The following is a 27,853-nucleotide window of genomic DNA, read 5'->3' as shown; positions in this document are numbered from 1 at the left end:
TTCCGTCAACAAAAGCAGGAACTCCCGACTCCCCATCCCTCTTCGTTGACCAAGACCAGCCCGAGGAGGACGCCCCCATGGACCTGGACAGCTCCTCAGTCAGCGGCGACGAAGACGCCGGAGCCGAAGAAGACGACAACACCCGCGTCATCTTCCACCCGCCCCGCGGCCACCGCTGCCCCAACAGCAAGTTCCAGGTTGGTGGCGCGTTCCGCTCACGCTGCATCAACCGCCTGTACGAGGAGGCCCGGCTGGCGAAGGCGCGGGCCCGGGAGGGCGGCGACGGCTCCCCCCCGACGCATATGAGGTATGCGTATGTGCCCACGATGGATTGGTACCGCGAGCAAAAGACCGAGGGCAGGGCGTTCGCGCATGTCAATGTGGATTCGTGGGAGGCGGTGTTTGGGTTGTTGAAGATTGGGGCGGGGAAGAAGGAGGGGGGGGGTGCAGATAGGAGCGCCCCTGGCAGTGGTGGGCATTCGGCTGGTGGAGGAGGTGGCGGTGGTGGGTGCAGTGATTCGGGTGGGGGCAGAGGTGCGCGGGAGAGCTGGGCTGGGAGTGTGGTTGGTGGTGAAAGGGTACCGGTCGGGTCCCGGATAGGAATTGGGTTCGTGAGTGCGTTGGAGGGTGTGGTACGGGAGGGAAAAGAACGGAAGCCGGCGTTGTTCTGGTCAACTCGATGAGGTGGGGTGGAGCAGTGATAGGGAGACTGGTGAAAAAAGGAGACGAGGGTGAGGTTGGAGGAGACGGTCGGAGAGGGAACGAAGAGAAAGGGCATATAGGGAGTATTTTAGGAGAGAGAGGAAGAGGTCGGTGAAGGAATAGGGTGAAGGAACAGGTGAAGCAGCTTCCGCCACCGAAAGCGGTGTTGGAGGCCGGGCAAGGAACGCTGTCCGAACGATGTGAGAACTTGCTCCTGCGAGCCATGAGACTCACTACTGAAGAAGGACATGGCTTTGAAGCGAGGAGCTTTGGCGCTGGGATCGGTGTGTGGGCTTTAAGGTGATTTCGTTGATTGGATTCTGAGACAGACTTTTGCTGGACGGGATGTTGCACATTTGCTTGGGCATATTTTGACGGCCTGGGGTTTCTACACCTTGTCATGCATACCCGTTATTTCTCACAGCAGCACATCTGTTAGTCTACATTGGTATTTGTCCGGCTAGAATTAGCTTATGTACTTTTAATCCACACATTTCATTATTACTGAGTCCACCCGTGTGCCGTAGCTGTGGTCAAGATTTGCTCACCCCGTTCCTTTCACTCCATTCCTCTAACCCAACCCCTCACACATTTCCAGGTATAAAATGAATTGCTTGCAAAAGATATCCAATTCCAAGTTGCGCCAGCTAATTGCTATGACTAAACCACCCATATTTACTCCCCGTATACAACAAAACCCCGTAATTTGTCACGGGAACATTGAACTTGGCAGCCCAGGGGTCGTCGCGCCAGTCCGTGATAACAGTGTTGCTCAATGCTACCAGAAACGGACTCGACAATGGCACTGCCGTTCTCGTACTTTTGCCTCACAAACTCAAACGCGAGATCAATGCCGGCCGTGACGCCCGACGAACTCCACACCTTGCCGTCCTCAACCCACCGGGCAGGTGAGACCCTGGAGAGTACGGTTAGTAACCGGGATTTCTCGTTGCGAGTTTGCCAGTGCGGCAGATAATAATAACTTACCACTTGACCTTTGGCCCCATCGGGGTCATAGTGTTCCAGGCGGCCTTGTTGGTGGTCGCGCGGTGGCCGTCAAGCACACCCGACTGCGCCGCGATGCCGGCGCCGGTGCAGATGGTGATGAAGTACTTGAGCGAGGAGAACACCTTCTTGATGTACTCGATCTCGGGGCCCAGGTCGGGGCTGCGGGCGGCAGCGCCGCCGGGGACGACGAGCACGTCGAGGGGCGGGTTGTCGGCGAAGGTGTGGGTGGGGTTGAAGGTCGGGTAGAAGGACGAGTTGAACTGGTTCATGGAGGCGGCCACGGGCTCCGTCTTGACCGGCTCGAGCGTGCGCGCGAGCATGAACATGTCGAGGTGGGTCTTGCGGGAGAGGGCTTGGAAGACCTCGAAGGGCCCGAAGATGTCGATTATGTCGAAGGCGCGCGGGAGGAGGAAGCCGATGCGGCGGGGGGGTTCGGCATCGTTGCCTGCACGGGGTTGGTGGCTGGTTTCAGGGATGGCTCTGGCAATATTGCACATACCATTCCCGCAGCTCTTGGAGTCTGAGCGAGGAGGTAGGGCTCCCGCTGTGACTGGGTTGGCGAGGGATAGCGAGGCCAGCAGGACGGTCAAGCCTTTTGCAAGGTGCTTGACGCTGGGGAGGGCCGGCATCATGATGAGGGTTTCAGGGGTTGTAAACAACAACAACAACAACGATACAATGGCTTCTCCTATTAACAAGCTCCACAGAGAAGGCTGAGAACTAGGTGGTGGTGGTGAGGAGGATGGGAATAGAACAAAACTCCATGCCGGGCTTGTTGCCTGTATTTCTATCCATCATGAACAACCTCCGAGCAGCCCCTGAGCAACTCAAGCTCCGAGGCGGTTCGGAGTCTCTCTCTGGAGGCTGTCACAATTGTGCCTCGAGATCGCCCAAAACATCACCAACGGAAGCAACTGGCCCGCGGCACGAACGAGGCTTCCAAGAGCTTCTGTCGTCCATCACAGACATTGCCGCCCCCTGTCTCGCCCTTGCAGGCGAAAAACGTGCGCAATAGGCGCGCGTCGAGTCCGAGTTGACATGTCGGACTCTGTTGGACCCCCGCCATCCGGGCCAAACTGCGCAAGTTTAAAAGGCTTTGCCACTAAGCTGCCTTGTTGGGTTTCCATCGAAGGGACGAGATGCGAAATCTGGAATGCGGAGCCGTAAAACCCCATGTGAAGAGCCAGAGAGAGCTAGTGAGCTTCAGGGGGTCGGTGGGTTGGGCCAAAAGAGAATGTTGGGCATTTTCCACTGTATGCAACGACACAATTGGGCTTGCCCGAAATATTGGGGATTGTTGGAGCACGAAATGAGCACATTTCTGCCGAGGTTCCTGCGACAGCAAGCGGCAACATCGCACCTGACAGGTTTGCCAAGACAGTGAGCTTCATGGGGAATGTGCTTGAACGGATTCAACGGGCGCCTGGCAACGACAGCCTGAAACTCGACCTTGCTATTTCCGGCCTTGGCAGTGATTGTGGGGAGGTGAGGGAGGTGAGGGAGGTGAGGAGGGTGAGATGGGTGAGAACGGAGAAATTAAGAAGGAAGGCCAATTAGGTACCCGTAGGTACGGGGTTGGAGGTGTCAACAAGAGAAGGGACAACAGGAGGGTGTTCGGCAATAACCAACTCACTGCCTACAGTAGCCGCTTGGAGGAGTTTTACCTTAGTTATCTGATGCTGCATATGATGTCACCTCCATGATAACCCCCCACGCAACCCCTCGCCAACCCTCACTAGCAGCTTCTTTACACGGAAAACGATTATTTACCCCTCCTGTGGAGATGGGGCGGAGGTATCGGATATTGACCGCACTCAACCGCTCGAGCAAGTTAGAATAAAAATCCCAAAAGTTTGCGTTGCAACCACTCAGCAGTAAACATCTAGACCCTGTATCCTGGACGTCACTCGACAAGGTGGCACAGAAAGTACACAAACCAATCGAGAACTACACCACCACAACGCAACCCCGCAATGTCTGCCGCAACCCACACCCACGATGGCGTGCACCAGCACTCGCACGAGTTCAACGCCGCTGAGCACGGCCACAGTCATGAGATCCTCGACGGGCCCGGCAGCTACCTCAACCGTGAGATGCCAATTGTTGAAGGCCGGAACTGGGCCGACCGAGCCTTCACTGTTGGCATTGGCGGGTATGTCTTACTTGACTCCTCTCTCTACCACCATTTTCATCTACCCTCCTCTCCATTACTTATCCTTCAATTCATCCTCACCGCCTCTTCGTCCCGCCTCCCTTTCCGTCCCCGTCCCGTTTCCGTTCCAGCTTACCCTCTAGCTCCAACCATTACGCCCCCAACCACACCACTTTGTACTATGTAGCTAACTCACCCCACCCCTCCTCCAGCCCCGTCGGATCCGGCAAAACCGCCTTGATGCTCGCCCTCTCGCGCGTTTTCCGGACCAGCCACTCGGTGGCGGCGGTGACCAACGACATCTTCACGCGGGAGGACGCCGAGTTCCTGACGCGGCACCGGGCGCTGCCCGCGGAGCGGATCCGCGCCATCGAGACGGGCGGGTGCCCGCACGCGGCCGTGCGCGAGGACATCTCGACCAACCTGGCCGCGCTCGAGGACCTGCACGCCCAGTTCGCCACCGACCTCCTGCTGATCGAGTCCGGCGGCGACAACCTCGCCGCCAACTACTCGCGCGAGCTGGCCGATTATATTATTTACGTGATTGATGTCAGTGGCGGGGACAAGGTCCCCCGGAAGGGTGGGCCGGGCATCACCCAGAGTGATTTGTTGGTGGTGAATAAGACGGATCTGGCGGAGGCTGTGGGCGCGACGACTTGGGGGTGATGGAGCGGGATGCGCGCAAGATGCGCGAGGGCGGGCCGACTGTGTTCGCGCAGGTCAAGAAGGGCGTGGGTGTAGAGCATATTGTGAACTTGATTCTCAGTGCTTGGAGAGCGAGCGGTGCAGAGGAGCAGAGGAAGGCCGTCGGCGGGCCCAAGCCGACCCCCGGGTTGGAAGCGCTTGAGGGGTCTGCTTGAAGAACCGGTTATCCGTAGGAGGCGGATGGATGAACAAGGTGAGGCTGTATAATCAAGGGCAGAAAATTGCCATTGTTGGCGTTATCCAAGTCAAAGAGGGAAACCAAGTAACGGCAAGTAATATATCATGATTCCCAAACGCCGTCATAAACCCTTTTTGGGCGGTCTATAGCTATGCATCTTCGTTTACTCCGCATCCATCGCATCCCCCTGGGCCTCCTGCACCAGCGCCGGGTCCAGCAGCAGCCCGTCCAGTGGCCGGGCGTTGCGAGGCCACACCCGCTTGTACAGACTTACACCGATCGAGTCTTGCGGGTTGATCCGCCCGTCGAAGGTCGCCTTGAAGTACCCGTGCGTACCCAGCGCCTCCTTGAAGAAACCGCCACGCCCCCTCCGAGTCCACAGCGGCAGCGCCTTGAACCACTCGACGTCCTCCCGGTTGAAGAACATGTACCGGATGGTGACGATCTTCTTGTGGATGTGGTACGGGTGGCCCGTGAGGATGGCCCGCTTCGCAATCACGCGCGATGTCGACGGCGGGAGCGTGGTGCCCGTGGCAATCAGCGTCAGTGGCAGCGTGGGGTGCTCGTCGTCCTCGCCGTCCTCGTCGTCCTCGGCGGTGGCCGCGGTCCGCTTGAAGAAGAGGACCGGCATGGAGCCCCATGCGACGGGGCCCATGAATGTCGCCACGGCGGACTGGCCGGGGTGCAGGTACCGGCAGTACTTGTGGACGTCGTTGGGTGTGCTGCCTCCTTGCGAGAACAAGGGATTGATAACAAACCGCCGCGGACCGTATTGCACGATCAGCTCCTCCTTCGCCTTCAGCGACTTCGGGCAGTCGGAGCTGAGATTGATCAGGACGTTGACGGCCGTCCGCTTCTGCTCGTGTCGAAGGAGTGAGATGAGGGTAACTGGCCGGCTCGGGTCGTAGGTTTTCTGGGTTGCCACTGGCACTCCCTTGATGTAGACGTGGACACGAGTGCCAGGAGCCACACCGCCAACCAAGGCCTCGCGAGCAGCCCGGACACGAGAACCTTGATAATCGGGGATCCGTAGCAGACGCTGCCATTCCTCCGGCTCATACGCACGGTCCTCGTCCTCCAGCCAGGGGCTTGACCTCAAACTCTTGAGACCTCTATACTTGGCGAGCCGCTCCCGGGCAAGCACGCCGGGATGAAGTTCGATTTCATCGGGAAATTCTAGGTCGTCCTCGGCTTCTGTCCTCTTGCTCTTGCGGTAGGCCTCGAGTGCCCTGGCATCCTCGTCCTCGTCGGGCTCGATGAAGGCTACCGACTGGGGGTACTCTGACGGCCCAGCTTCTGTCATGGCATCCCCTGCAAGGCCTTCCATCCCGTCTTCTGGTTGTGCTTCGTCCTCTCCTTCCTCGACATCTTGCATGTCATGGTCTTCCAAGTCGGAGCCAGAATCGGAAACGTCATCGTCGTTGTCCAAAAACCACGCAGCCTGGTACTTCGACGTGCCCTTGGGGACTCTCTTCGGCATTTGTAGCTCCTGAACTTGGTCGTCATCAGAGAAATAATGGTGATCATCCAAAAGCACCCCCTTTTTGGATGTCGTCATAGTCGTCGCTGCATCCATATCATCGTCATCATCCATAGTAGCCTCCTCCGGCGCTAGATCGTCGAGACCGTCTTGGTCTTCGGTGGGCTCTCCAAGTATCTCCTCTGCCATATCTTCCTCCACCATGGCATCATCGCCCTTCTTTTTCCGTGTCACAAGTGGCGCCGCTGTAATCTTCTCAATCTGGAATGTACCCCATTCACCAACTTGTACCAGCCGGTCAGCATTCAAGCCCTTGCCCCTGACTACGCCGGTCAGAACAGTGGGCGCCATTCCCGACCTTGCCCACTCAATGTCCTCAACAAGCATCCAGCTGCGCTCCTCCCTCCACCGAATTCCCTTGGGTGTGGTGCTGCATAATGACCGCATAAGATTGGCGCATTCTTGGACGTTGTCGAGACTATAGATCTTTTCTTGCTCCGGGTGAAAGTGTGTGATGAACGATTTGAGCGAGGAAACAACGGAGAGTCTCTGCTTGGCGGGTCCGATATTGTGTAGCCCCTGGACAACAGTGAACAAAGTCGACATGCCCTGGCTCTCGACACTCCGCAAGATCAATTCTCCCAATTCATCCACCTCCACTTCGGCCGAAAGAACAATAACGACGAAGTCGGCGACTCGGGCGGCGTCCAAGCATGCCGTGAGGTCTCTTTTCAGCGGGATGTACTGTAGCTTCTGCTTGAATCTGTCCACCGGGACGCGGAAGCAGGTGCCGTGTATCTCGGCCTCTATATCAGCGCCACGGTTCATGCTGCGAATCGCCGCGGCGGCATCGGTGTCGGCGCACAGGGGAATGACGGCAACTTGTCGAGGGGCGCCATCTTTTCCGGCGAAAACAGAGGCCTCCTTTTGATGTTCGCGGGCCTTCTCCTGCTGGAGCTGCTTGGCCCGATTCCGTCGGTCAAGTTTCGACATGACTTGCTGGTGTGGTGTCTTGCGCAATCCTTTTTCGCCTGCGGTCCGCCCTGATGAAGAGGGTCAGCTGCTGTTCCAATCTCTGGAGGTAAAAAAGCAGAAAAGTTTTTAATGATTCCAATTCATTCCTTCCATTTTACAACCCCCCTTTCTACATTCCTGTCTGGAAATGTAGAGCTTCGGCGTGAGTCATACCTTTTGCAGCATCGCGCATTTGGCCTTTGGTCGACTTTCTTGACTTGAATGCCTTGTGCGACACCTTGGTCGTGGCCCGGTGGGAATGGCCTCCGCCTACTGCGCCCGGCATCTTTCCGTCGCCGCCGGCTTTGAAACGATACGGAAGGGACGCCACTTTTTCTCGGCAAGAATATAAACAGAATTGCAGAAGGTACAGCAGACTAAAGCACCAAACGAGCCTTGAGATACAGGTAGCGGGGAGCAATGATGGCGGGGCATCTCTGCCTTTTTTTGACCTGTGTGCCATATCTTATCTTTCATTGTGCGACCAATCAAAACTAGGGACTTAGACTTTTTAGTGGGCCCGGCTCAAAAATGTCGGCATGCCTCGAAGATGTCGGCCGTTCCCATTCCAATCCGCAAAACCGTACTACGATCGTCCTTCCATCGGCTTGCGACAAGATGGATACCACCGACACCGTCGATGCTCCTCTAACAAGAGTGGCGCAGCCCAACGGGGCTCTTATTGTCAACAATGCCCGAACCGAATTCCGTTCCAAGGCCGAGTTAGAACGCGTCCGCCGGCACAGACAGGCGCAGAAGGCCTACGGCCGCGGCCGCCAAATCGATGTCAAGAATGTGAGGGACAAAAAGCTGCGGCGCAACCTCACGAATCTCGAGAACAAATACAAAACGGCGGCTTTGAAGGCGAAGGAGGCCGAGATTCTGCTTGAAAACTCGTCGGGCTTTCTCGAAACCGAGACAGAACTCGAGCGGACATACAGGGTTCGCCAAGATGACATCCAGAAGGAGGTCGGCATCGATGTAGCACAAAAAAAGTTCGAGTTGAAACTGACTGAATTGGGCCCCTATGTCTGCGAGTACAGCAGGAATGGGCGGGATCTCATCCTGGCGGGGAGGAAAGGTCACATCGCGACAATGGACTGGCGGGAGGGCAAGCTGGGCTGCGAGCTGCAACTGGGCGAGACGGTTCGGGATGCCCGCTTCCTGCACAACAACCAATTCTTTGCTGTGGCGCAGAAGAAGTACGTTTACATCTATGACGCCAACGGTGTCGAGCTTCACTGCCTCAAGAAGCATGTGGAAGTCTCGCACATGGAGTTTCTCCCGTATCACTTCCTGCTGGCGACACTGGTAAGCAGCCCCGACAATGATGTTGGCCGGTCATAACTAACGGATTTCAGAGTATCAGTGGCCAATTAAAGTACCAGGACACCTCGACCGGTCAAATAGTCACCGAGATCCCGACCAAGCTCGGAACCCCCGTCTCCCTTACACACAACCCCTACAACGCCATTTTACATGTGGGCCAACAGAACGGCACGGTTACGCTGTGGTCACCGAACTCATCCGACCCCCTGGTCAAACTCCTCGCCCACCGAGGCCCAGTCCGTTCACTCGCGGTCGATCGCGAGGGGCGGTACATGGTGTCGGCAGGGCAGGACAACCGGATGGCTATCTGGGACGTCCGGAACTTCAAGGAGGCGGTTTCCAGCTATTTCACAAGGTCACCAGCGTCCTCCATCGCGATATCAGACACAGGCTTGACGGCTGTCGGGTGGGGGACCAAGGCGACGGTGTGGAAGGGCCTATTCTCGAAAGAGAAGCCGGTACAAGAGAAGGTCCAGAGTCCCTACATGACGTGGGGAGGAGAGGGCCAAGCGATCGAGCGAGTCCGGTGGTGCCCGTTCGAGGACGTGCTCGGTCTCGGCCACACAGAGGGTTTCTCGTCTATCGTGATCCCCGGCGCCGGCGAGGCCAACTACGATGCGCTCGAGGTGAACCCGTTCGAGACCAAGAAGCAGAGGCAGGAGGGCGAGGTCAAGGGCTTGCTGAACAAGCTGCAGCCCGAGATGATCGCGCTGGACCCCAACTATATTGGAAACCTGGATCTGCGGTCCGAGCAGCAGCGGAAGGCCGACAGGGACCTGGACGCTCCCGCTGTGGACATTGTGGAGGAGATGAGGCACCGGGCCAGGGGCAAGAGCGGCGCGTTGAAGAAGTATCTGAGGAAGCAGCGCAAGAAGAATATTATCGACGAGAAGAGGCTCAAGGCGGAGGAGATGTACAAGGAGATGCAGGAGAAGAAGGACGAGAGGCACAAGGAGCGGCAGGCCGAGCTGGGGCCGGCGCTGGCGCGGTTCGCCAGGAAGGACTAGAGAGTGATACCCTAATGAGAGCATGTGGGTCATGCTGGCGATGCTGCCAGGTCTTGCCCACGGTTCGTTCTACATTTCGAATCGCGCGTGAACTGAACATGCCATATCACCGACCAGTTGGTTGCGACCATTTGACGTTGCGACACCTTCGCCCACATGCGAAATCGTACAATTGAGTCCCAAAGCAAGATCTAGGCCGAATCAAACTCCAGACACTTGAGGCGCCGGTCCAACACCCAGAAGTATGCACCCGCCGTCTATTTGCCCGTCCATACCCGTAGTTTTGTTCCCTCCAACTCCCATATAGTTATCCCACTATCCGCGCCCACCCAGTACAGCCAGCCTACAGCAGCTTCAAATGCCCCGTAACCATATCCACCAAGCTCTTAGGCGCGGGCCCGACGCCCAGCACGGTCCTGCTGCCGGCGGCGATCTGGGTGCGGCCCTGATCAGCGATGACGCGCGCCGTCACGCCAAGGCTGCGCGCCTTGCCCATCAGCTCCAGCAGATCGTCCTCGCTCTTGACCTGCACCGCGATCTTGGCCTGGCCCGCGCCCTCCCACGCCCGCAGGATCCGCCCCTCGGCCGAGCCGGGCGCCTGCTGCGCCGCGCGCGTGAGCGCCTTGTAGCAGGCGAGGGTTGCGTGTGAACATTGCGCGGCGATTTTGCCTGGGGGTGGGCGGGGTGTGTTAGTTTTGTTGGGTCCTGCTGAAAGGAGGGGAGGAGGGAAGAGTAACAAGAAAAAAAAGAGCAAATCACAACATACCCTTGGTCATCCCCAAATCCGTCCTCACCACCAACACCATCTTACACTCCTCCTGCCCATCATACCGCACACCCGCCCCCGCCGCCGCCTCCAATCCACCAGCACCAGCACCAGCACCACCAGCACGAACCCTCAACCCCTGCCTGCGATCCGCATCGGCCCCATTCGCCCAGTTGGGGGCGTGGTCGAGCAGGGACTCGTCCTCGTCGACGTCGGACTCGTCGCTCTCGATGGGGTCGTGCAGGTTGGCGGCGCGCTCGGCGGCCAGCTCGGGCGAGACCAGCGAGCCGCGGATGGTGTAGACGCCGAGGCCGAAGCCCGTGACGAAGGCGATGAGGGTGGTGGTGACAATTATGGCGGAGGTGGTTTCGGACATGGTGGGTGGTTTGGTTGGTGGGTGGGTGGTTGGTAGGCGGGTGGTTGTAGGCGGCAGTTAGGAGGTGGGTGGTTGTAGGTGGTAGTTGGGATTTTGTGCGGGTGGTAGGTAGAAGAAGAGGTTGGTTGGGAATTTGTCGAGGAGTGGTGAGCGGGTTGGATGGTTCTGGGGGGGATTGTTGGTTTCCGTGGTGAGATATGGAATTTGGTTGTTTGCATTGCGGCGTTCGACGCAGCTCTCGATTCAATAGCATTAAAGACCCACTCAAGACGGACCCACCTCCAGCTGCGCCAGGGGGTGCAATTATTGACTTCCTCGGACTTGTACCTATAGATGTATATTCTCCTTTAATATGAACCTATTTTTCCTATAATTTCGATAGCCTAAGACAAGTTTTAAATCAGGGCGATTGGACACTTCATTCAACGAATCCTGCTTGACTTAACGAAACCAAGTGTCATAGCGAGCTCCTCGTCAGCAGGCCGATGATATGGGCACGCGATATGGGCATGACAACAAACGGCAGACATGGACAGTTTACAGTGCACTGACATGTCATATAACAATGCCAAGGTGGAGGACAACGAATCACAGCACAGCAGCGACAAGACACCAGTTCGAGGTCAGGGCCGGGCCCAGACTTCTCCCTCTACACCTTACCTCAACCCGACGTCTAAGCCCACACACCGTGTCAGTACAAACCAAAACCGATATATTAACAGAGACAGAGGGTATAAGCACCTTGGTTAATACCCATTGATCACCCGCTTTGAAACCCCATGCCTAAGCCAACCTCACACCGGCCTCCCTCCTCTTCTTGGTCTGGTGCGACGCCGCCGAGCTCATGCCCACATTCTGGCTGGCATCCAGCATACTCTGCGTCATCCGCCGCTTCTCCTCAGCCAGCTTCTTCAGCCGCTTATCCGTCTTGCCCTTGCCGGATCCCTTGCCGTGGAACTGGTGGGACAGCTCCTTGAAAGCCTCCTTCGCGTCCAGGCTGCGGCCGTCGCCGTCCACATACTTGAGCTCGACGTCCGGGCGGTAGCCTTCCCGGAAGAGTTGGTCCATGACGCGCGACTGGTGCTGGTCGCGCATCGTGTTCTGCTGGCGCTGCCAGTCCTCCTTCTCGCGCGCCGACATGCGGTCGAGGCGGCCGCTGGTGCGGTCGCGCTCGCGCTGGGCGCGCGTGTCCTGGTCGAACAGGTCCATGCGCCGGTGCAGCTCGTTGAGGAAGCGCTGCCGCTGGCGGAATTTCTCGTTGATCTCGGCGCCCCTGCCTTCTTCGATGAGCTGTCGGTCGCGAAGCAGCGAGAGGGTGGCACCCATTCCCTGGCCAACCGTCTTTTCTTCTTCGACGCCGGTGGTAGGGGCCTCAGCGATGGGTGTGGCTTCGCGGGGTTGGTCGACGTCGTGCATTTCTTCGTCCCCCGAGGACTCATCCTGCTCCATGGCCGTGACTCCTGATTCGGGTTTGGGTTTGCGCGGCTTGCGCTCTTCCTCTGGTTCATGGCGCAGGCCATCGACAAATCGGCTGATCTCGTCCATGACGATACCCTTGTCTTCTTGACTCTCACCTTCCTGGTTCTCGGTTGATTCGCGAACTTGTCTTGCAATGTCCTCCGGTCGCGTCTTCTTGCGCTTCTTCAGCGCTTCCCGTCTTTGGAGCGCCAGGGTTGCCTGCAAGTCCTCGTCGTCCACAAAACTGTCATCCACTATCTTCCGCTTCTTAGTGAAAACGGCAGCACCCGAGTCAATGTCCATGTCTTGCGTGGGCTCGTCACCGTCCGCTGTATCGCCGGGGAACAAAGCATCCTCATCATCATCTCGCTTTCGCCGTGTTGATTTTGACTTTTTCTTTTTGGGCTTCTTAACCTTGACTTCCGATAGATCGAGGTAATCTGACGTGGGTGCGGGTGCATCTTCTACGGCACCAGTTAGTACGGGCGCGGTATCCTGCGATGCAATTTGGAAAAACTGACCAAGTACGTCGAGGTCTACCACCTGGTGTTTTCTCTTTTGAGCCGGAGCCGCCAAGATATCAGCCAGTTCGGTTGTGGTCGTGGCCGAGTTCAAGGTGAAAGCTGTCTTCTTCTTTCCGTAAATCTCTTCGTCATACTTTGATAATAAGCCAATCTGGCCAGTTTCGTCGACGTCGTTTGGGTCGTAAACAGGTCTCTTCTTTTTTAGGTCAAGTCTCTCCTGCAGCTTCTCCTGTTCACGCAACGAGAGATTCTCGAGTTCGTCTCCTTCGTCCTCGTTCTCCAGCACTCCCGTATCTTTCAAAGTAAGAACTTGGTTATCGCCGTCGAGGAAGTTGGCCATGTCATGCGCAACCTTAACGCCGGCCAAGTCTGCGGCTGTGTGCTCAGCAGTTTCGGCTTCGGCCGCAGCTCTCTCCTCCCCCGTCTTCCGCGCAGCATCAATCTTCTTCTGGCGCTTCTTCTGATTCTTCAGCCATGACTTGACGTCCACTTCTTCGTCGTCGTCGTCAGCCAAGCCTTTGCCTGCAACAACCGCTGTGCGCTGCGCCAGTTCGCGCGCCTTCTTGATGGCGGCTGCTTTCGCTTCGCGTTTCTTCTTCGCTTCTTCGGCCTCCTGGGCTTTTCGGAAGTTTTCGTAGGAGGCGGCCTCGCGGGAATCGAGGGTGCTGACTGCTTTCCCGTCGTCGCCCAGTTCGATTTCGGGAGTTGCTTGTTTGGGTGGTGGCGCTGCTCCCGGGACCGGCAAGGGCTTCATGCCCATTGCCAGCCGGACCTTGTTGAGCTCCTCAATCGACGCGGCGTCCATCTTGATGGTATGCGCGTGGCGGCGTTGAGGAAAACGGCGTATCGGCTGATGTTTGGCGGGACGCAGCGCGAAGTTGAAGGCCAAGGAAGTTGTCTGGGTTCCCAGGCAAGGCTAACGAAACGATAAGATAAGCTTTGGTTGCAGGCACCGAATGAGGCACAGACCAGGCCCCAGCGCCAGCTGCAAGGCTGGAGACCCCACTTTCCAAAATTTTCTAGTATTTAGCAAAATATTTTGGTGAGCTCTTCCTCTTCTTCTCTTTTCCTCCTTCACGGATCTGTGCCCAGCGATCCTCTGCCGCTTCGGTGGTCAGGGTCGATTGCTGCGGCAGTTCGGTGAGCCAAGGAGCCATCTACTCTTCATGATGTCAATTTCCACCCGACAGATCCCAGATCGATCGAACTTCGAGGTAGTCTCGTTCGCTGTAAAAGGTTTGAGCGAGGTGAGCCGGAGTTCAAGACGCTATATTCCAAGCCGTTCGCTGAGACCGTCGGTCTATGAGGCTGGGGAAAACCATGGCACGTCCTACATTTCTGCATTCTGCAACGCTCGATTTTTCAAGCCCGGCTAGCTCGCTCGCGTGACCAGTGTGTGCCACGAGGTTTGATTACTTTGCCCAGTTCAGTTCATGAGTTGGTTACCTTGCGTGCTCGGCCGGGTTGCTCTGCTTTCTCTAGATCGCCTCTATGGAGTTACGCGACCCCGTTGACGCCGATGCTGGGTCCTCGCTTCGAATGTGAGAAAGAAGGGCCGAGATGGTCGACCCCATCCACGCCATAAATTATCTTGGTTGATGCAGCCAAGTTGAAGGACCTCTACGGGTCGGCGCTCCTCGGTGGAATGAGCACTGGCCACAGACTCTAGACTGGTTATTTTTGGGGGCCGATGGCTATGACTCTGGCTCCAATGCATTTCCCGACGCGCTTGATTTCGGTTGAGGTTCACGCTAAGCATGTGATGGTGATGCCATCGCCGTCGCGAGCTTCCATTTCTGGTGTTGACTACCGGTGCGGGGGGCGGCAAGGGCAGCTCCGGTTCTCCAAGCAAGCGACGGCCCGATTCTCGATGTAATTGCGGGGCCGGCACTACACCAGCCTTGGCAGGCACGAGTTCGCGCAGTCCCTCGTCTGATGAGAGTTGTTTCCCGGGTTGTTGCTCATTGAACAGAAGTCACGTCACTGAGAGCCATACTCCGAAAACACCAGCCGCAAATCTGCTAGGCCTCACATTACCTAAGAAAGGTGTTTGTCCAACCAGAGCATGTCTTACCGTTATTTCCATCTATTTGACCCCAGTCTACGATACGAATACGCAGTCACACAGCACCCTGCGGGCTTGAGTTATCCTACCTCGCCTACCTACGCTCTCGACTTGAACCAGAAGCTTATTCATAGAGCTGCGGAGTACGGGTATTGCCGAATGCTTTCCATGTGATTATCCTTCACTTTACGCGAGTGCCCAATCAATGGAGCTTCTCCAAGTCGCATTTGCTCTCCCCTGTCCTCCGCCTTCCCCCACACTGCAAATCATCGGGCGGTGTGGAGGGTTGTCTGGATTCCTGGGGAAGTTCGGTAGCGCCTGTGATACCCACAGCTAAGCACGGGTCGAGCTGATCGCCGCAACCCATCAGTGTCTGTCCAATGGACTCGCTTAATGGAGATCGGGATGATGTATTCGAGCTGAACATCAAAGCAACTCCGCCACCCATGTTCTTCCAGCAACATCCCTCCGCTACCCATGCCCCTGACAGCCCCGAGTAACAGCCCGAAGAACACTCCGAGGAACAGCCCTAGCGCCTTGCCGCTGTTCCGCAGACCATCGTCAACGGCCGGGTCGAACAGCCACAGCGTTGCACTAGAACGCGGCAGCTGCATAGGACCTCGCGGAGTAGCACCGAGCGCAAGGCGCCGTTGAGTGCTCTGTCGGCCCTTCCCCGCATGCAAAGCATCAGCCCCCGTGGGGTGCGACTTACACCCCGGTTTGGCTCGGTTAGATCCGTATGGAGTAAGGAGGTATAGTGATAGACATCGCAAGGAGGCTAGAGTATAAGAACAACTCGCTATGGCGACCTTCGTAGTCCAACTTCAGCAACACCTCCTCCCATCAGTCAACGCATCTGGCCTCGTCTTGCCCGCCATGCACGCTCTCTCGTCACTGTTCGTCCTCGGCACCTGCGCCGTCCAGACGGTCCTCGGCCGTCCGGAGGCCGCTCTCCGCGCGAAGCGGGAGGGTGCCATCCTCAAGCGTTCCGTCGACTCGTTCATCGAGACCCAGACGCCCATCGCCTGGAACAAGCTGCTCTGCAACATTGGCCCCAATGGCTGTGCTGCTTCTGGAGCCGCCCCTGGCGCCGTCATTGCCAGCCCCTCCAAGTCTGAACCTGACTGTAAGTGGCCGCTTAGCCATATCAGACAGACTAGGCAGCTTACTAAAAACGCATCAGACTGGTACACCTGGACCAGAGACGCCGCCCTGGTTATGACGGGCCTCGTGGATTCCTTTGCCCACAACTATTCGGCATCCTTGCAAACCACCATCCAAAACTTTATTGTCTCGACGGCTAAGCTCCAGGGCGTCTCGAACCCCTCGGGTGGCCTCTCCGACGGGGCCGGCCTCGGCGAGCCCAAGTTCATGGTCGACCTCAAACAGTTTACTGGTGAATGGGGCCGGCCGCAGCGTGACGGCCCGCCTCTCCGGGCTATTGCTCTCACCCGTTACGCAAAGTGGCTGATCACCAACGGCTACAAGGACACGGCCAAGGATGTCGTCTGGCCCGTGATCAAGAACGACCTTGCCTATACCGCTCAGTACTGGTGAGTCCCCCTGAGCCGGCTAGAACCTGGGTGGCACTGACATCGTCCAGGAATGAGACGGGCTTTGATCTGTGGGAGGAGGTTCCTGGGAGCTCATTCTTCACCATTGGCTCTTCTCATCGGGGTTAGTGTTCCCTTCGAGTACATTTTGGATGGCACTGACACACCACAGCTCTGGTCGAGGGAGCTGCTCTCGCTGCTCAGCTTGGTACCGAATGCGGTGCCTGCCTCACTACCGCTCCTCATGTCCTGTGCTTCCAACAGAGCTTTTGGAAGTCCTCCGGTGGCTATGTCGTTTCTAAACAGTAAGCCCACCCACCCCCCCTCAACCACCACCCAGGCCACCCCCAACTAATAGCCCCAAGTCAACGGCGGCGAGTATCCGGTCTGGGCAAGGACGCCAACTCGATTCTGACCTCGATCCACAACTTCGACCCCTCGGGCTGGGCTGCGACTCCAACACCTTCCAGCCCTGCAGCGAGAAGGCGCTCTCCAACCACAAAGTCTACGTCGACTCCTTCCGAACCGAATACGGCATCAACTCGGGCATCCCCCAGGGCAAAGCCGTCGCCGTCGGCCGCTACACCGAAGACGTCTACTACAAGGGCAACCCGTGGTACCTCGCCAACTTCGCCGCCGCCGAACAGATCTACGACGCCATCTACGTCTGGAAAAAAGACGGCTCCATCACCGTCACCCAACTCTCCCTCCCCTTCTTCAAAGACCTCGTCCCCTCCATCACCACCGGCACCTACACCACCTCCTCCCCCACGCACGCCGCCATCATCACCGCCGCATCCACCTACGCCGACGGCTTCATCGACATCGCGGCCAAGTACGCCGGCTCGGGCGGCTCCCTGGCCGAACAATACGACCGCAACACGGGCGCGCCCCTCTCGGCCGCGGACCTGACCTGGTCGTACGCGGCCTTCCTCTCGGCGGCCGACCGCCGCGCCGGCATCGTCCCCGTCACGGGCTGGTCCGCCGAGGATCGCCAACACCCTGCCTTCCTCGTGCGAGCGCGTCCAGGTCGCGGGAACCTACGCCCAGGCCACCAACACGGTCTTCCCCCCGGGCCAGACCCCCAACGCTGCCGCCGAGCCGGCCCCCGTGCCCTTCCCGGAGCAGTGCGCCGATGCCGCGAACGTGTTTGTCACGTTTAGCGGGCGGGTGACTACCGAGTGGGGGCAGTCGGTGAAAGTGGTGGGCAATGTGCCGGCGCTGGGTGCGTGGGATCTCAAGAAGGCGGTTAAGATGTCTGCGTCGGGGTATACGGCTACGAATCCGCTGTGGAGTATCACCGTGCCCATGGCGGCGGGGACGGCGGTGCAGTTTAAGTTTGTCAGGTGGGTGCGGATGGTGCGGTGCAGTGGGAGTCGGATCCGAATAGGGGGTTTACGGTCAAGGCGGAGACTAAGGCCGCTGAGTGGCTGCTCGGCGCAGAAGGTTGAGGGGAGCTGGCGGTAAGTAATGGTGATGGTGGGGGTGTGTTGTTGGGTAGGGTGCGATAGTGGAGGGGGAGGGGAGGAGATTGGGGTGTATTGTGATCTGGGCTAGTATGAGAGGGTTAGCTTGGAGTGATGCTTTCTTTCTTTTACCTGTATAGGGACTGAACTACAAAAGGGAAGATCAGTGTACGGACACCTTCCTTCATTTCTGACAAGGCCTAAATCAAAAAGTCTACTCTCGCTTCTCATGTCTACATTATTTCCGTGAGTTACCTCCGGCCACAGCCTCTGCATACTCTCATTGTAATGCTTATTTCCCACCCCACCATTCCCCTCAATCAATCCCTCACTCCCATCTGCACCCCCTACTCCCCCTTTTCCCTTCCCCTCCCTCCCCCTCCCCCCAAACAAAAGCCTCTCCAACTCCCCCCATGACCCACCCCCACCGCCCAGTCCACCACCCCTCCCCAAACTCCACATCCCCCCGCACCCGCACCCTCACCCCCAACAGACCCCAGACTCCGACTCCGACTCCAACCCCCGGCACCAAAATTCCCTCCCCCCCTCAACACCCCGCCATCCAACCTGCCCCCCTCCACATCCCCCCCCCTCAAACAACCACCTATGCGCGGCCACGTAGTTGGGCCACACGACCTGCTCGACGTAGCCGGGCGGGTCCTTCCAGAAGCCGTCCATGTGCACGTAGCCGTCGCGGGCGGTGCGGCGGCGCAGGGCGGCAGCGCGGCTCGCACGCAGGAAGAGCTTGATGTCGAGAGTGGGCCATGACTGGGCGGAGGGGACTGGGTGGAGGGGGGTTGGTGGTGGTAGTGGTGTTAGAGGAAGGGGGTGGGGGTGACGAGTAGAGGAGGAAGCCGTCGAGGATGCAGATGCGGGTTTTGGGGGTGTTGTTGCTGCTGCTGCTGGAGGAGAAGATGGAGGAGCCGGGATGGCCTGGGGCGAGCCAGGTTTTGACGCGGGCGGCGCAGGCGGCAATTTGCTCGGGGGTGGCGGGGCAGGGGCCGACGGTGTTGAGGTCTTCAATGGAGTTGACGTTGGGCTGTGCGGAGGGTGAACAGGAAGCCGGCATGTGAGGAGGTCTGGAAGTTGTTGTAGTTTTTGTGGAAGATGGTTGTGATGGGGGTAGGGGTGAGGATAGCGGGACAGGGGGGTGACAATGGGGTAGGGGAGGTGAGAGGGGCACAGCCGTGGTTGCTGCGGCGGGAGAGGGTGTTGTTGGGTGAGATGGCACTGGGCACACGGCTACTCACTGGGAATGTGCCCGTTGCGCGGACGTGGGCGAGAGCAGCCTCTAGGTCGGGGATGGAAATGGCCTCGGGGCAGTCCCAGTCGGCGTGGCCTTGGTTGATGGGGAGCCTAGAAGCGAGTTAACCAGCAAGTACGTAGGATAGTTCATGACAAAAACCATGAAAAACTCACTCGGACTCAGGCTTGTAAAAGTCGTCCTCGTGGAGAATAAAGGTGTCCGGGAACATGTCCCGCAGAAGCCTCGCGAGGGTGGTCTTGCCGCTCGAGGAGCACCCGCTGATGCCGATGATGATGGTGCGTATCTGGTCCATGGTTGCTGCCAGGAAGGGAGGGTCTAGTTGTGTGTATCTTAGTCAAAAAGCGTCAGGGGTCCATGATGAGGAAACACGAGAGTTATATATGTTGAGAAGAGGATGACAAGAGTGAGTGGGGTGACAGACAGGCGACTATAAATTAGGTACAGTGCCAGAATGCGTCATTTTAACACGGTGGGTTCTGGGCTCATTCTCACCCAAAGCTAGGTATGAACCACAAAATATCCAGCAGGAAGTGCCCGTGTAATAGATCAGACGAGATCGAGATAAATATTATGTTTGCTTCTTGTATTACTCCTCTCTTCGGGTTTCCCCCTGATGTTGACATCCGGCCGCTTAGAGAAGGCGGTGTGCTGCCGCTGCTTCAACTTAGATATCACTGATGCCGCAAGGCAATATCCCCGGCGTGGTGTTACAATGATTATGAGCAACTAAGCTCCCTTTCCCAGCTACCTCCGAGACGACCCAGCTTGTTGTTGTTTCGTTATGGCAGCCTTGACTCTCTGAATCTCATGGAGCCCAGCAGACATGCCGCATGCCGGGTGACCGCCGCCCAAACAGGTTGTCGACTGCTTCCACGTCCATTCGTTTTTTCGTTCATTCGTCATCCCCGGCACCGTACTGGCCCCTGGCCATGCTCCCTAGGGTGCATAAACTCGTCGGCATACTCCTTGTGGCGAGTCGTGATGTACCAGGTCAACCAGAGGATGAAGGCGAACATGGAGACCCAGACCACCACGACCTGGGGAGAACGCCGTCGCCGGGGGGCGTAGGGTGAGAAATACGCCCGGGCCATGTCTGGTTTATTGCCGGGGGTGGTACCAGTCGCTAATTGAGGGTTGAGGGTTGTTGGGCTTGACTGACGTGTATGGCGAATGGGATTGGATTATGGGACTTGATGTTGAAATCTTGATTTTTGATGATGATGCAGGCTCGCTTTCTTCACAGGCGCGTCTCAATATTTACAGCAGTGTGCACAGACCACCTACCCACTGGAAGGAATTATGGCAGTTGGGTTATTATAGTGGGGTGCGCGTTTAGCGTGGGGGTTAGGTGTTCTCCAGTGGACGCCCCAAATCACCCATCATCACAAGGTTGAAGACGACAACTGGAGAAGAACACCAAAATCAGGAGACCGACTACCTGGTTATTGACGGCATGTAAGAGCGTAAGACGTGAGGAATACTAGCTGACTTTATAGATATGATTTCCATATATCTATCTCTCTTCATTGCGTCGCCAACCCAAACACCAAAACACACTCAATCAATACAAAGAAAACATGGCTCATCCATTTCGTTTCCTATTTCTTTTCATAATTCTTTTCTTCCCATCTTCATTTTGCTCTCAACTCAAGACTTCAGACCTCAAACCTCGGTCTCGACATCAGGTTTCCGCCCGCTCAGACTGCCGACCTTCATCAACCGCCGAGTGGCGTAGACGGCCTCGTCTTTGGCGAACTGGACGTTGCGCATGGGTTTTCCTGCCCGAGTTAGCATCAAGCGATTTAGGTAACTTGTTGGAATAACCAAAGCCAAACTTACCATTGCATCAATCCACGGTGCTTCCGGTGCAGGTCCCGACTGCGGCTGCGGTAGTCCTTGTACTGCGCGATCGGGTTCTTGCTGCTGCTCGACCCGCCCGACTTGTTCGACTTGCTGGTCGCCCCGGTGGCTCCCGTGGCGCCGCTATCCATGGACTTGCGCGAGTGACCGTCAGGGCCGTTGGGGCCATCCTCGCCTCCCTTCCAGGTATAGTTACCGTTACCCCCTTCGCCCTCCTCACTGCTTCCCACGCTCGCTCGCCCCTTTCCCTTATCGTGCGTGGCATCATCAATACCCAAATCCACCTCCTCCTCTTCCTCTTCCTCACTGCTGTCCTCCTCCTCCGACAGCTGCTCCCCATCGACCTCACCCTCCCCCTCCCCCTCCCCCCTCCTCTCCTCCCCCACCAACTTCGCCGGATCCTCGCCAAACGCCCCGCTCCAATCCGTCCCATCCTTCGCCAACCACCGCTTCTTCTCCTCCTCGGGCGCCATCGCCAGCACATCCCTCCCATGCGTCAGACTCTCCTCATGCAGCTTCTGCACCGCCGGCGGCACCTCGGGGTGGACATGCTCCGCGCGCACCCCCTCCGCAAAGCACGCCTCCCACGTCTCGATCGTCTCGCGCGAGTCGTTGTCACTCACAAACCGCAGGTGGTCGCGGTCGGTGCCGGGCTTGAAGCGGCCGCGGAAGCGCAGGCGGCCGACCTCCTCCACGCGCAGCGCGGGCACCGAGTTGACGTTGGCTTCGGTGATGTAGTTCTGCGAGAGGCGGAGCCCGTTGCTGCACCGCCACACGGGGAGGTCGAAGTCCTGCTCCTCGTTGTCGGGGATGTCTTGGAGCCAGAGAGAGGCGAAGGTGTCGGCTTTGCGGCGGAGGCCGGTGTTGGAGGGCGGGTGGAACTCGAAGAAGACGGGGGAGCGGTAACGGAAGCGGACGGGGAGCCGGATGCGCGTGGATTTGTTGTGCTTGGGCTTCTTTTTATGGTGTTGCTGCTGCTGCTGCTGCTGCTCGTCCGCGTGCTCGTCGTTGGAGGCGTCGCCGCCGCCGCTGATGTCCCAGGTTAGGCCGGTTTCGTCGTCGGTACGGCGGGAACACACGTTGCCCTTGACCGAGGCGGAGCTGCCCCCCGTGCGCATGCGAATCTTGGTGTGCGGCGAGGGACTGTACCCCGTCGTGGTCAGGGCGTCCGAGGTAAATTCAAAGGTGCCGACCTCGCCGAAGCCGAGCTGGGCGGGCGGCAGGCGCAGCTCAACGGAGCGGAACAGAAGGCTGATGCGGATGCGCCCGAAGCCGATGCCGCCGTCGAGCGGGTACCAGCGCGTGCTCTGGCTGCTGGTCTGCAGGATGTCGGACAGGCGCAGCGGGACGACGCCGATGATGGGGTCGTGCTGGCGGTTGCGCGAGTCGCGCACCGTCACCGTCACCACGCACGACCGCCAGTCGCGCACGAAGCGCTCCGTGCCGGCCTCGAAGATGGGCCGCGACGACACCACCTTGGTGCGCGTCTTGTACACGAGCTCGTCGTTGACCAGCACCGTGCAGTACGCGCTCGGCAGCTTCTTGCCTTGCTCCTCCTTGATCTCGCCGGCCTCGGGCCGCGCCGGCTCGTACTCGCGCCCGCCGCTGCGCTTGCCGCCCCGCGACCCCTTGACGTTCTCGAGCTCGAGGTTGACGATCTGGTGCACCACCACGCTCAGCACCCCGCTCGGCCAGAGCGGGTCCGGCGGCGTGTGCACCACGGCGTCCTCCTCGGCCGTGTCCAGGCTGCCGCGGTCGTCGCGCAGCTCCTTCTTGTCGCGCAGCCCGCGCGGCAGGTTGGGGTCGAGCCCGTCGGTGCGCAGCGCCCGCCGGAACTGCGTCTTGCCAAAGTAGCCCACCTCCCAGTGCAGCTCGCCCGGCATGGTGCTGCCGGCCTTGACGCCTTTCAGTTGCGACGTCTGCGGGAACATGTGGCCCGGATGCTGGATCAGCTTCTGGATGCTCAGCTCGACCTTGCCGACCACGTCGTCGGCCGACGACCGGTCGCTGTCCCACAGCTCGAGCGACAGCTGCTCGTCGGCCTTGATGACGTCGGCCGTGATGGGCAGCGCGCAGCACTCAGAGAAGATGGGGTTGAGGTCGTCCTGGATCACGCGCGTGCAGTACTGCGGCTTGCCGAACTTGGAGAAGGACACGCAGATGTACGGGTCCGACCCGCCGCCCTCGCTGCCGCGCCGGTCCTGCTTGCTGAGCCCGACGGCTTTGTGGATGCGGATGAAGAGCACGCCGAGCGCGTTGGTCTCCTTCTTGATGTCGTCGCCCTGCAGCATCTTGCCCACGTCGAGCGTCATCGACTTGGGCGCCACGTACATGTTGGCCGCCGCCGCGATGGCCCAGTTGACAAAGTTGGAGATGAGCGGCAGGTTGAGGATGTTGGCGCCCCGCTCCACCAGCGGCACGCAGCTGGCCTCTACCTTGGGCAGGCCCATCAGCGTGAAGCTGAGCGTCTTGACGAACGGCGGGTCCGGCGCGAGCGCCACCCGCAGCCGCGCCGTCGCCACCAGCCGGTTCAGCTCGACCCAGATGGGGAGCGGCACCCCGAACAGACCCCGGACGCCCAGGTAGAAGACCAGCTGCATGCCCATGTTCTTCGCCTTGGACGACACATCCCCCGACGACGGCAGCGAGTGGTACGCCACGGTAGCCTCGAGGTTGTAAAAATCACCCCCCTCCTCCTCGGCCGCCAACTGCTGCGGATCCTTCACCTTGGAATCCCTCCTATGAATCTCCTCCTTCAGATCCTGCACATGCCCATCCGGCAGCGCCCGCAAACTCAACACCCTCAGCGGATTACTCCCCTGCGAAATCTCATTCACCTTCACATGCTCAATCACGCCCGGCACACTCGCCTGCATGACATCCTCCAACGTATCCGCCACCGCCGCGAACATATCGGGATTCATCAACCCCCACACCAACCCCACCGCCGTATTCAACCACTCCACACTCTCGGGAATCAGATTCACCACCGCCATCTCCCCCCTCTTCCTCTCCGCACTCCACTCCACCGCCCTCCCCCTCGCCACCAAATCCCGCACCCACATGTACACCCCCGCCGCAACCCCAGCCCCCAACGGCACCAGCCCCCACACACTCCCACCCCCCCACCACTTCCCCAGCACCACCACGCCCACGAACAGCCCCGCGCAGAGCGCGTTGGCGCGCGCCTCGAGCGCCGCGTACATGGGCTCGTAGCTGACGGCGGGGGTGGGGTGGAAGAGAACGTTGGTCTTTTCGCCGTGGATGGGCACGTCCGAGGTGGAACCTGCGGCGATGGGGTCCGGGGGCGCCGTGATGTCTTGCGCGTGGCGGTAGGTTTCGCCGGATTGCGTGGGGAGGGTTTGTTGGGTGGTGGGGAGGGAGAGGTTCGCGTTGGGGATTGTGAGCTGGTGCGGGGGAAGAGATGTGTTAGCTAACTTGGGTATGTACATACCTGCTGTTTGAGGAAGGGGGGTTGGGGATTGGGGTTGGGGCTAAGGTGGTATGGTGGTGGTGGTTAGGGGGTGGTAGAGGGGGGGTGGTTGGCAAAACGCACCATGGGCTCCTCGGCCGCCTTCATATGCTCGCTGCTAATGTCCTCGATCTCGACGTCCTTGCCTGTCATGGGGTCGCGCACCGTGCGCCGGTTCTTGCCGGCCTTGCGGTGGTTTGTCGGCACGTGGTCCCTGACCTCGCCATTGTCATCGTGGCCGCCGCCTTTGGTTGGTTGGTGTCGTTGTTGTTGTTGTTGTTGTTGTTGTTGTTGTTGTTGTTGGGAGTCGATCTGGGCGTCGCGCTCCCGCTTTTCCCGGTCGAGCGACTCGACAAACTGCTTGATGTTCGGGATGCGGTTGCTGCCGGAGTAGTGCTGCCCCGAGGGGTAGACTTTTTCGTCGGTGTTCATGGTGGTGGTGGGTGTGTGTTAGTGGGTAAGTGTCATCGGGGGTCTCATGTGGTGGTGGTAGGGCCCAGGCCGGCCTTCAAGGGGCAGGCAGGTAAGTAGGCAAGTAGTTGTTAATTAGGCCTTTGATGACTTTGACAGAGTACCTAATGTTAAGACTCTGAAGGTCCAAGATGGATCACGTTGGGTGGTCCCGTAGGGTGTGTAGGGAGCAGATTACGGTAGCAGTGGGAAGGCAGTTGCCAGTTATATCAGGCCATCAAATACCAATGATGATGATCACCGTAACTCAAGCACAAAGCTGTCTCGATGTAGTGTACTACGCATACATATTACGTAGCTCTCCCAATATCCCGGATCGAGCAACAGCTCAGCTGAAAAACACCAGCCATACCCCCCAATGACATAAAACAGCAAGCCGATCCGCCAACCCTCAGATCGAAAATCTGGCTATGATTCCAGGGTTCTTGTCAAGCATCAATGGCGCATCACTGACACCTCAATGGCACAAGCACGATCGATGACGTCGATGTGGTGTGTGTCAGCCCCACTTTCCCGGTTGCGGTTGCGGGCCCGGCGGGTGGGGTTCCCGGGATGACGTAATGGGCCGACTGTTCGGGCCGGCGCTTAACACACACATGGGACCAGGCAGTCAGGTTACAGCAGCACTCGGTTACGGGTGTTTCGTGTGTGCGAGATGGAATTGGTTGGTGGATGGGGTCTTGGTGGTGAGAGCGTCGAGACACGGTCGGTAGCCGCTGTGGAACTGCTGCTGCTATTTTGAGAGAAGTGAGGGGATGGAAAGTCCTGGGCATGACCTGTAACAGGAAACATGGGGTGTTTACACTACACGACGAATGTAAATAACCAATTGTGGTGGAGAAGGGATGGTTGACGACTTGTCATTATTGCCGTGGCACGAGCGGGTACGAACTGCTAAGGAGGTGCAGCTCACGATCTGATTCATGGTGCGCAGTCTTGTAAAATAGTTAGCTTCCTAGAGGGTCAAATGGGCGTCGTTGTGGGCGTCATGTCTTTAGCTTATGCCTAAAAATTATAATTTACTGAAGGTAAAAGAAGACCAAAGCATGTTAGTTTTCTTGGATTATTATGTGTTCGCCGAGCTCGGCAGTCTAAATACCCGAGTTAACACATTGAGTGAGTGGGTAGATGAAATTTTAGGGGCGTGGTAAATATGGCGGTCTTGATATGGGGAAAGTCCATCTCAGCTCCTAGGCACTATGAAATCGGGGGCCGCAAAATGTTATTGTTTAACTTTATTCTTTTTGTTGATATTTACAGTATTTTCCCTAACCCTACTTCCCAGACCGTCCCCGACAGTCGGTTATACATACATAGATCCTCATCCCACCACATACATCCCTCATAGCCTCATCCCTCATCCAGCTCATAAACAAGTACAAAATACCACCGGTATCAAGAGCAATGCTCGCTATCCTGTATCCCATCCCGTCATTCATGATGCCCTCCCTTTAGACCCCCCCAACCAAACACCCCTTCAAGAAGAAGAAGAAACAACATCCCCCCACGGCACCCACCCCCTCCCGCCCCTCTCCCCAATCGGCCTGGCCGTCATAGTGGGCGTGCCCTCATCCATCTCGACATCCCCATCCCCCGTCACCACACCGCCGTGCACAGCAGCACCAGTAGTATACAGTCCCAAGCCCAGCCCAAACCCCCCCTTCTTCCCCTTCCCCCTTCCCTCACCATCCCCCTCCTCATAATCCTCATCCGCCTCCACCGACGTAAAACTACTCGCATCCGACATCTCCACATCCGCTTCATCGCGACTATGCAGGCTACTGCCTACACTCGTCGTCGACTCCATGCTCGGCGTCGGCGGCTCGACCACCACCATCCCGCCCAGCGGCGGCGACATGCCGGGGTTTGAGCCCATGTCCAGGTTCAGGTTCATGCCTAGACTCATACCCATGCCCATGCCCAAGGGCTCGGGGGTCAGGTGGCGGACGCTGTTGGCGCAGGACGACGGGGCGGATGAGAGGGAGTCGGGGGTGGAGTGACGGGTGGGGAGGAGGGAGGCTGGGATGGGGGTGAGTTCGCGGGTTTGTTGTTGCTGGAGGGGCTGGTGTTGTTGTTGTTGTTGTTGGGGTGGTGGAGGTTGGGATTGGGGTTGCGGCGTGGGTTGCGGCACAGTTTGGGCCGGTGCGGGGGGTTGGAGGGGAGGAATTTTCGTTGCGGCGCGGGCGGGTGGGACCGGGATCGCGAGGAGGGGTACTTGCGTCGGCGTCTGATTCTGCGTCTGCGTCTGCGTCTGCGTCTGCGTCTGCGCCTGTTCCTGTGCCAGGGTTGCTGCAGCGACTGCTTTGGCGAGCGCCTGCTGGTTTCGTGTCCGTGGCCGCGGGGCGGGAACAGCGAGGACGGGCACCGAGGCGGGGGGGTCTGTCTTGGCCGTCACCGGTTCGGCGTCCACGGCCTCGCCGCCCTCCTCGGCATCCTCGTCCTGCCCGATGGTCCACACCCACCGCCGCTTCTTCTCCTTGCGCTTGCCGCCCCTCTTGCGGATGCCACCCCCCGTCGGTGAGAGCGCCAGCGGCGTGGAGGCGTGCATGTTGGCCATGCGCCGCCGCATCTCCTCAAACGGCCCGGGCGTCTGGCCTCCGTCGCGCGTGCTGGCCGCGTCGGTCATGGCCTGGTCGAGGAGGCTGTCGCCGTCGTCCGAAGACGCGACCGAGGGCGAGATGGGCGTAGCGTCCTCGGCGAGAAGGTCAATATGAGATTTGATATATCGGCTGGTTGTGATTTCTTGCGTCAGGGGGCTGTTGTACGCCACCCGGCGCAGCGCCTTTTCCTGTAGCCGGAGAGACTGTCGCCTGGGGGATTCAGGAGACAGGGTGCTGAGCGGCGGGAGAGGCGAGTTGCGGAGAATGCTGCGCAGCTGCGAGGGTGAGTGTAGGGCAGCTTGGTGTTGTTGGGCATTGTCGTCCGTCTCCTGGGATTCTGCGTAGCGGGGCGGAGCAGAGCATTCAACCCCGGCGCTGGCAGGGCAGTGGCGGGGGTTGC

The 27,853-nt window shown here is 58.5% G+C and overlaps 12 protein-coding genes across 12 annotated transcripts in view; 4 read left to right on the top strand and 8 right to left on the bottom strand.

The window, feature by feature from the left end:
• Nucleotides 1-683, top strand: part of CHGG_07974 (uncharacterized protein) — a gene marked incomplete at both ends in the record, with an annotated part of 4,624 nt that extends 3,941 nt beyond the window's left edge. The window contains one exon of the mRNA XM_001225629.1: nucleotides 55-683. Within this exon, the coding sequence (XP_001225630.1) occupies nucleotides 55-683 (629 nt within the window). The remainder of the gene's footprint in view (nucleotides 1-54) is intronic.
• Nucleotides 684-1,377: 694 nt separating this feature from the next.
• CHGG_07973 (uncharacterized protein) lies at nucleotides 1,378-2,342 on the bottom strand (the record flags this gene model as incomplete). The annotated part of the gene is made up of 3 exons (XM_001225628.1): nucleotides 1,378-1,618; nucleotides 1,690-2,155; nucleotides 2,210-2,342. The coding sequence occupies 3 exons, from the start codon at nucleotides 2,340-2,342 to the stop codon at nucleotides 1,378-1,380; spliced, it is 840 nt and encodes a 279-aa protein (XP_001225629.1).
• Nucleotides 2,343-3,683: 1,341 nt separating this feature from the next.
• CHGG_07972 (uncharacterized protein) lies at nucleotides 3,684-4,528 on the top strand (the record flags this gene model as incomplete). Its single annotated transcript, XM_001225627.1, has 2 exons — nucleotides 3,684-3,862; nucleotides 4,075-4,528. 2 exons carry the CDS (start codon nucleotides 3,684-3,686, stop codon nucleotides 4,526-4,528), a joined length of 633 nt encoding a protein of 210 aa, XP_001225628.1.
• Nucleotides 4,529-4,908: 380 nt separating this feature from the next.
• CHGG_07971 (uncharacterized protein) lies at nucleotides 4,909-7,525 on the bottom strand (the record flags this gene model as incomplete). Its single annotated transcript, XM_001225626.1, has 2 exons — nucleotides 4,909-7,268; nucleotides 7,414-7,525. 2 exons carry the CDS (start codon nucleotides 7,523-7,525, stop codon nucleotides 4,909-4,911), a joined length of 2,472 nt encoding a protein of 823 aa, XP_001225627.1.
• A 332-nt stretch (nucleotides 7,526-7,857) lies between these two features.
• Nucleotides 7,858-9,575, top strand: CHGG_07970 (uncharacterized protein; the record flags this gene model as incomplete). Its single annotated transcript, XM_001225625.1, has 2 exons — nucleotides 7,858-8,550; nucleotides 8,601-9,575. 2 exons carry the CDS (start codon nucleotides 7,858-7,860, stop codon nucleotides 9,573-9,575), a joined length of 1,668 nt encoding a protein of 555 aa, XP_001225626.1.
• A 343-nt stretch (nucleotides 9,576-9,918) lies between these two features.
• CHGG_07969 (uncharacterized protein) lies at nucleotides 9,919-10,717 on the bottom strand (the record flags this gene model as incomplete). The annotated part of the gene is made up of 2 exons (XM_001225624.1): nucleotides 9,919-10,244; nucleotides 10,342-10,717. 2 exons carry the CDS (start codon nucleotides 10,715-10,717, stop codon nucleotides 9,919-9,921), a joined length of 702 nt encoding a protein of 233 aa, XP_001225625.1.
• Nucleotides 10,718-11,500: 783 nt separating this feature from the next.
• On the bottom strand, nucleotides 11,501-13,504 carry CHGG_07968 (uncharacterized protein; the record flags this gene model as incomplete). The annotated part of the gene is made up of 1 exon (XM_001225623.1): nucleotides 11,501-13,504. One exon carries the CDS (start codon nucleotides 13,502-13,504, stop codon nucleotides 11,501-11,503), a length of 2,004 nt encoding a protein of 667 aa, XP_001225624.1.
• Nucleotides 13,505-15,640: 2,136 nt separating this feature from the next.
• CHGG_07967 (uncharacterized protein) lies at nucleotides 15,641-17,987 on the top strand (the record flags this gene model as incomplete). Its single annotated transcript, XM_001225622.1, has 6 exons — nucleotides 15,641-15,890; nucleotides 15,948-16,317; nucleotides 16,368-16,441; nucleotides 16,624-17,330; nucleotides 17,398-17,780; nucleotides 17,951-17,987. 6 exons carry the CDS (start codon nucleotides 15,641-15,643, stop codon nucleotides 17,985-17,987), a joined length of 1,821 nt encoding a protein of 606 aa, XP_001225623.1.
• Nucleotides 17,988-18,263: 276 nt separating this feature from the next.
• CHGG_07966 (uncharacterized protein) lies at nucleotides 18,264-19,342 on the bottom strand (the record flags this gene model as incomplete). Its single annotated transcript, XM_001225621.1, has 3 exons — nucleotides 18,264-18,565; nucleotides 18,817-19,139; nucleotides 19,203-19,342. The coding sequence occupies 3 exons, from the start codon at nucleotides 19,340-19,342 to the stop codon at nucleotides 18,264-18,266; spliced, it is 765 nt and encodes a 254-aa protein (XP_001225622.1).
• Nucleotides 19,343-19,794: 452 nt separating this feature from the next.
• CHGG_07965 (uncharacterized protein) lies at nucleotides 19,795-20,141 on the bottom strand (the record flags this gene model as incomplete). The annotated part of the gene is made up of 2 exons (XM_001225620.1): nucleotides 19,795-19,914; nucleotides 19,968-20,141. 2 exons carry the CDS (start codon nucleotides 20,139-20,141, stop codon nucleotides 19,795-19,797), a joined length of 294 nt encoding a protein of 97 aa, XP_001225621.1.
• Nucleotides 20,142-20,712: 571 nt separating this feature from the next.
• Nucleotides 20,713-24,814, bottom strand: CHGG_07964 (uncharacterized protein; the record flags this gene model as incomplete). Its single annotated transcript, XM_001225619.1, has 3 exons — nucleotides 20,713-20,860; nucleotides 20,953-24,317; nucleotides 24,467-24,814. 3 exons carry the CDS (start codon nucleotides 24,812-24,814, stop codon nucleotides 20,713-20,715), a joined length of 3,861 nt encoding a protein of 1,286 aa, XP_001225620.1.
• Nucleotides 24,815-26,330: 1,516 nt separating this feature from the next.
• The window catches only part of CHGG_07963 (uncharacterized protein), a gene marked incomplete at both ends in the record, with an annotated part of 2,687 nt that continues 1,164 nt past the window's right edge, over nucleotides 26,331-27,853 (bottom strand). Inside the window, one exon of the mRNA XM_001225618.1 lies at nucleotides 26,331-27,790. Within this exon, the coding sequence (XP_001225619.1) occupies nucleotides 26,331-27,790 (1,460 nt within the window). The remainder of the gene's footprint in view (nucleotides 27,791-27,853) is intronic.

The sequence above is a fragment of the Chaetomium globosum genome, genomic scaffold, assembly GCF_000143365.1.
Source record: "Chaetomium globosum CBS 148.51 scaffold_5 genomic scaffold, whole genome shotgun sequence".
Classification (NCBI taxonomy): Eukaryota; Fungi; Ascomycota; class Sordariomycetes; order Sordariales; family Chaetomiaceae; genus Chaetomium; species Chaetomium globosum.
The sequence above is the reverse complement of the archived record's forward strand: the minus strand, read 5'-3'. Positions and strand labels throughout refer to the sequence as shown.